General features: G+C 45.9%; 1 protein-coding gene across 1 annotated transcript; it reads left to right on the top strand.

The window, feature by feature from the left end:
• LOC125529990 (disease resistance protein Pik-2-like) lies at positions 1-7,069 on the top strand (the record flags this gene model as incomplete). The annotated part of the gene is given in 3 exon segments (XM_048694406.1): positions 1-1,056; positions 1,374-1,934; positions 4,589-7,069. Coding segments are annotated over 3 exon segments (3,849 nt in total). The 3' UTR covers positions 6,833-7,069.
• Between the last annotated feature and the right edge of the window lie 546 nt (positions 7,070-7,615).

Genomic DNA, 7,615 nt, shown 5'->3' with positions numbered 1-7,615 from the left:
AGAGGTAGCATCATGGTGGACCGACTGGCGGTTGGGTTGGCGAAGTCGGTGGTGGTGGGGGCGATCAGCAAGATCGAGTCGGCGATCGAGGAGGACACCAAGCTCCGGCAGAAGGCGCACTGTGACCTTGTGTCCATCACTCTCGAGTTCGAGATGATTCAGTCCTTCCTTGACGTCGCCAAGGAGGAGAGCATCATGAATAATATGGTGAGGACCTGGGTGAGGCACGTCCGTGAATTGGCCTATGACCTCGAAGACTGCGTCGAGTTCGTTATCCTGGCACGGGCGGGCCGGTCGCTGCCACTGGACCAGGCCGTCGAGGATTTAGCAGAGCTCAAGGGCAGAGCTGACGAGTTGAGCAAGTGTTACTTGCGCTACAGCAACATCACCGGCTCTGTTGCCTCCAAGTTGGTCATGATGCAGAAACAACAAGGAGTCTCCAGCGCAATAGCACTCGATATGCTCCTCAAGGCAAGGGATGCCGCGGATGGGCAGAAATGCCGAGGGGATCTCACCCAGCTGATCACTCAAGATGGTCATCCCAATAGTGACCTCCAAGTGATCTCGGTGTGGGGATCAGAAGGCAACCATGGGACCACATCTGTCATCATGACGACCTACAATGCCTCAGAGATCCGCAATAGCTACACCTACAGGGCCTGGGTGAAGCTCATGCATCCGTTCAATCCACATGACTTCGTCCGCAACTTGATGGCTCAGTTCTTTGAAAGCTCTTTCGAGGAACAAGGAGCAAGCGCCATAGGTATACAAGTCCTCACCAAGATGGATCAGGCCACCCAATCTCAATCAGATCTCCTCAAGGAGTTCGAGCAGCTGGTCACAGAGAAGAGGTACCTCGTTGTCTTGGAAGATCTCTCAAACATGGCAGAGTGGCATGCTATCAGGACCTTTCTTCCTCACAGAAAGACCGCCAGCCGCATCATTGTGTCCACAAAGGAGTCAGAAATGGCATGCTTGTGCATTGGCGATTCTTACCAGATATTGGAGTTGATGCACTTCTCACCCGAGCACTCTGTTTGTGCCCTCTTCAAGAAGGTACGCAAGTCTGAAACATATCAGTATTTCAAATTACCTTTCAATTTTGTGTTACTCCTTGTTTAGGTAAATGGCACAGTAGGTGTCTCTTGTGCAAATCATCGCCCATATCCATTATTCTATTTATAAAGAATGGCATTATCTTCTTAAACCACCCGAGTAATTACTTACTTCCTCCGATCCATATTAATTGTTGCTGATTTAGTACAAATCAGCGACAATGAATATGGATTGGAGGGAGTATTAGATGTGTACCTTTCCACTCTCTAATTGGTCCTTGGGTGTTAACACCTTTCCCAACAAATATAAATGTACAGGGTTCTAGTAGTGGCGACGAAGATAAAGGCAAGAAACCAATGGTGCAGGATTCAATCCTGATTGGACGTGAGTCACAAATGAACGAACTTCGTAAATATCCAGCAATTGCACGTATGTCATCTTCCCAAGTTATGTCTGTCTGGGGGATAGCAGGTGTGGGGAAGTCAGCCCTCGTCAGAGACTTGTGCAATATTGATGACACAAAGCAACCTGAAGAGAAACTATTTAATAGGTATTGTTGGGTGAATGTATCTCATCCATTCAATTTGAAGTACTTATGTCAGGATTTACTTTCGGATTTTCACTCAGAAAAAGATCCCATTAAAGAGTGTCACCAGCTTCTAATACAAGACCGTTGCCTCATTGTTATTGATGGTATACGCTACAAAAAGGAATGGGATTTGATAAAAAAATCCGTGGTACCTAGATCCTCTAAGAGTGTTATCATTGTTATTACAACTGAAGCAAGTATTGCCACATACTGTGCAAATAACAGACAGCTCGTGTTCAATGTCAAAGGTCTAGAAGCTGCTGCAGCCTTTGATCTCTTCAAACAGGAGGTATGATTTCTGATGATACCTAATTCGGTGCAGGCGTTTTTTTTCCGCAATACCAAAACCACATTCATGAGTTGTTTTGGCCAGCTTGGTTTTGGCAGCCTAAAGACACTACTCACTACATATTCATTTCAAATTCTATGGAACAGCATTCTTAGATGTTCTACTTGAGACAACATTTGCACTAAAATTCTTTGTAAAACATAATCATTTGTTATTTGGAATATGCATATCTATAGTTGCCTTTTTTGCCATCCAAAATAAATCCTCACATCTTCCTTCTTTTTTCTAGAAAATATAGGATTTTATTATAACCAGCCCGAAAATCCTTAGATGCATATATATGGCAAACCTTGTTATATTGTTCATTATAAAGAAATGAAATTTTGATCTTGCCAAAGGGCGGGCAAGATCATGGCAAGAACACAAACATGGACAAAAACGAGACAAATCATGCTAAACAAGACTACTCTAAATACTCATAAGTCTATCAACCTGATGGCCGCCACCGGGATTTTTGGAAAGTGGAGGTGACAACACAGCATGACTTTGATATGGTGGTGCTTCTCAAGTCCCGGTCTTGAGCACCGGGGTGAAAACCCTAGGTCTGACCCTAATTGGTTATATCGAGCAATGGTGGCATTTCGGCGTTGTTACCTTCTTGAAGGCATGGCTTGGAGTTTACTAAGACTTGATATTCGGGATGAAAATCCATGATCCGGCTTCGATGGTTGGATCCGGCGATGGCGGCGCTTGAGCGTCGTTCCATTCCTGGAGGCATTGCTACTGGAGAACTTCTTCCATTGTCCTTGTGATGTCAAGAAAATGTTGGGGCAGATTGTTGTAGTTTGTCCACCGCTAGTTTGATCACTTGAGAGTTTTCTTTCTTCTTTTCCATCTGCCTACGAATGACTTCAGTCTTGAATGAGTTTGCTCTTTGCCAGCATGATTTTTTGTGTGTGTTGATGTTGACTATGGGCATCTTAGTTTTGCAGGGGCTCGGTGTATGCTCAATGTGTTTGTATCCCCTTAATACTTCATTTTGAGTCGATAAAATCCACTCTTTACAGAATAAAATCACCAGCATGTTGTCAAGACCAGGACATAAACTCCCTAGTAATCCACACGAACTTCTTTGCCCCAATCTCCATCGGCTCATTATGTTGCACCTTCTATAATTACGCCGAGCGATGGTATAAGAAAGTAGCAGCACATTTTATAATTTTCCTAATATTTCCGTACATAGCAAGAGTAGTACATATATAACTTGGGGATAATGAGAGTAGTAGGAGTACATAGGAATACGGAAATGTTAACGCCCACACGTATGGGCGTTGACCATCTCGACCACACGCATCCATCATCGTCCAGTACTATATGCACGAATCTTGACACAAACTGGCTGATTTTCTGTGCCACGTAGGACAAGGCGTGTGTGTGGTGTGTGACATAGTTCGCCCACACATCCGTTTTACCACATGGAGGGGCCGGTGTGTGGGCGTTTAGCAATTCACCCACACACCAGTTTTTAGTCACGCACAAGGGCTGGTGTGTGAGCATTTGCCATCTCGCCCATACGCCCGTCTCCTCTCCCACACGTAAGCTGCTAGTTGCCATGTGTTTTTGCAGCGCACATGGCAACTGCCTCTAGTGTGCTTTATAAGCAGGTGGCAACTCTCTTTTTTTACCCGAGTTGTCATGTGTTTTTGCAGGGTACACGGCAACTGCCTAGTGTGTATGTAAGCAGATAGCAACTGTCTTTTTACCGAGTTGCCATGTGTTTTTGCATGGTACATGGCAACTGCCCCAACGTGCACGTACATGGCAACTGCCCTAACGTGCACGTAAGCAGATGGCAACTCTTCCTTTTTACATGGCAACTGCCCTAGCATGCTTGTGAGCACATGGCAACTCTCTCAACTGCCTAGTGTTAGTATGTGGCAACTCCTAAAGTTATGAAATCATGGCAACTACATTAGATCAGACCATACATGGCAACTGCAGTTGAGCAACCATGGCAACTGCAGTTGTCCGACATGGCAACCGTAGTTCAGCGACATGGCAACTGCAGATAAACGAACATGGACGAGGGTCTGGACCATGGCAACTGCGGGCGCGCGGTGGGCGTCACGCGTCGCGGGCGGGACCAGAAGGGTATGAGGCCTGACATACGGGCGTGTGGGCGTTATCAACTTCGCCCACACGCACGCATGTGAGAGGGTTCAGGAGGGGAAAAAAGATGTGTGTGGGCATTAGTTGTTTTGCCCACACGTAGGTGTGTGGGCTGGTTGCTGTCCATGCCACACGAGGCGTGTGGCACAACTACCCGATACACCATATGTGTGGCGGTTATCGGGACCCTAGAAATATGATATCCATTGAATCTTTGACTGACTGTGGACAACAATGACAATAGAAATTAATATTGTCTCTATTTCATTAGATTTTAACGACTTACTATGAAGTTGGTAAGCAATGTCAGGGAGACAATGTCAATGTCCCTAAAATATTAGCATTTATAACTTTGTATTCATATAATGAATAGTAAAATTAATTTATGAATTACCATGCACGTGCCATGTATTTTGTAGATAACTCACTTTATAGCTTAAATATCAAATCCACTCCATGTTAATCCAAAATTGTTGGAATCATAGGTACGCAAGACCTCACTCAAGCTGGAGACACCATCGGCGGATCCATCATCCTCACTGAAGCTGGATACACCATCGGGGGATCCATCATCCTCACTCAAGTTGGATACACCATCGGGGGATCCATCATCCTCGCTCAAGCTGGATACACCATCAGCGGATCCATCATCCTCACTCAATCTGGATACACCATCGGCGGATCCATCATCCTCACTCAACCTGGATACACCATCGGAGGATCCATCATCCTCACTCAACCTGGATACACCATCGGAGGATCCATCATCCTCACCCAAGCTGGATACACCATCGGCGGATCCATCATCCTCACCCAAGCTGGATACACCATCGGCGGATCCATCATCCTCACTTAAACTGGATACACCATTGGCGGATCCATCATCCTCACTCAAGCTGGATACACCATCGGCAGATCCATCATCCTCTGTAGTAGATTGGTGTGAAGCTGAGGAGGTTAAAGAACTAATTTTGAAGTGTGGAGGCCTTCCCAAAGTGATAGTTGCTATAGCATGTGCACTGGCCAAACAGACAGTCACACGGATGGATACAATTCTTGCTTTGAATCGGAGACTTATGCACCACCTGGAGACCGAGCCGGACTATGATAGTCTACACGATTTATTTGGTTGGATGCATTCCTACTTCCGTACCTGCCCAGATTCTCTCAAGCCGTGTATCTTCTACATGTCAATTTTTCCTCAAGGCCAGATCATAAGGCGGAGGCGGCTAATAAGGCGCTGGATTGCAGAGAGCTACTCCAGGGAAGACAATGAAGAATCTGCAGAGGAGAACGGAGAGCGGCAATTCTCTGACCTCCTTGATCTGAGCATGATACAGCAGGTACCACAGCTAGTCACCACCGCGGAATTCAATGACAGAAAGATGGCCTTGTGCAAGTTCAACAGTTTCATCCGTGAGTACATCATCCCGCTGCGGAAAGAAGAAAACCTTGTGTTTGAGCTGGGGGGTAATTGTGCATTAACCACCCAGCGCACAGGGCGTCACCTCGTCATATTGGACGACTGGGACAGAGACAGAATTGTATTTGAGAGCATCGACTTCTCACGGCTGCGATCACTCACAGTGTTTGGGAAGTGGAAATCATTCTTCATATCTGAGCGTATGAAGCTGCTTCGGGTCCTTGATCTGGAGGATGCAACATCAGATATAACGACTGGCGATCTCAAGAAGGTAGTGAAACGGCTGTGTCGCCTCAAGTTCCTCTCTCTACGAGGGCATACTGAGATCGATCATCTACCAAGTTCATTAGGGGATCTCAGGCAGCTCCAGACCTTGGACGTCAGGGACACCTCCATAGTGACCCTGCCTGCGAGCATCACCAAGTTAAAGAAGTTGCAATACATTCGTGCCGGCCGTGGCACCACCGTCTCAGCACTACCTGCTTCATCCTGCTGGTTGCGCGATTTCTGCAGGTGCCGTCAACTAGTTGGTGTTCAAGTGCCCGGGGAAATTGGGAATCTGACAGGGCTGCACACGCTCGGTGTTGTCAATGTCGCTGCTTCAGGGGGGAGGGCTGCCATCAAAGAGATCAAGAAGCTCAGCCAGTTGCGGAAGCTCGGAGTGTCCGGCATCAACAAACATAACAGCAAAGACTTCTTCTCTGCAATCTCGGTTCATGTGCATCTGGACTCCTTGTCAGTGCAGATGGACATTGAAGGCTGCTTGGATGATATCCTCCTGCCTCTGAAGAACCTGCGGAGCCTTAAATTGTATGGACTCGGTAACAAGTTGCCAGAGGGGAGCGGCCAGCTTAGCAAGCTCCAAAAATTGGATTTGGAGATGGACAGTTTAACAGAAAATGACATGACGCTCCTTGGCGAGCTGCCACAGCTATGTATTCTTCGGGTCAAGCAGCTTCAAGATGGCGAGCTTCATTTCCATGTCATTAGGAATGGACTTGAGGACCACTCATTTGAAAAGGTCAAGGTCCTCCATATTGCTTCTGGTGGCAGCTCCAGCAGCTTACATGTGAAATTTGGATCAGAAACAATGAAGAAACTCGAGCTGCTCAAGGTTGACTGCTGCGGTGGATCGCCGACATATCAGTTCTCTAGCCTGGAGAACCTAGAAGAACTCAAGCAAGTCTTGCTAGTGAACGGTTCCAACGCTCAAGCACTGAAGGAACAACTTGAAAGCCAGCTTGCCGAGCATCCAAACTTGGTGAAACCTGTTGTGGAGCTGGAGGAACCACCACACTCGTCCTGAAGTATCATTGTCTTTGTTTATTTTCCCAAGTGTTCCTCTATCTACTACCCTACCAGCTCTACCCAGTCCTCTTTGTTATTCCTTGTTGGTTTCTTCAAAGCTTTTGTACATGGGTTATGTTGGTTAACTCCATTGTGATATGTGTTTAATTGATGTGCAGTTCGCAGGACTATCATACATGTGTTGGTTGGAGTTACACTAAAAATATATTCAAATTATGCCCATCTTTTTGTTTCCTTTGAAATGTTGTTTAGTTTAAATTTGGATTCATCGTGCATGTTACGGCGGATAATTGAACATTCATACAGGAAAGTTGCCTCAGCCTCAAAAACAGCTTGCTGCAACATTTTCCCTAGAAGAAGGGAAGCTATTTTGATCTGCGTTTTGATTGTTGGTATAAACCAAATATGGAAGGTTGTCAATATGTCTAGTTTATAATTTGTCAATAAGAAGGACCTGGTTGATCATAAGTACTGTAGTTATTGTTCGTGATCTCACCTCACATTACTGTTGCTCCTTGGTATGCGTCCAGCAAGTCAGATGTGAGATGTCCAACAAAGCCAAAGCCTCTACGTGCCAATAACTGAAGGACACCCAGCAACATTCATTATCCGCCCAATGAGACCGATCCATGAGGCAAGTCATGACTAGCTAGCATCCAAATTCGTGAGACAAAACATGTTTAATTCGAGTACTAACCATCAGCAGAACTCCAAATTGTATGGATACTGATTGCAAAAGTTATCCATGGATCATGTTAGCACAAGTACACAATTTCCCTAC

The sequence above is a fragment of the Triticum urartu genome, unplaced genomic scaffold (genome assembly GCF_003073215.2).
Source record: "Triticum urartu cultivar G1812 unplaced genomic scaffold, Tu2.1 TuUngrouped_contig_5997, whole genome shotgun sequence".
NCBI classification, from domain to species: domain Eukaryota; kingdom Viridiplantae; phylum Streptophyta; class Magnoliopsida; order Poales; family Poaceae; genus Triticum; species Triticum urartu.
The sequence above is the reverse complement of the archived record's forward strand: the minus strand, read 5'-3'. Positions and strand labels throughout refer to the sequence as shown.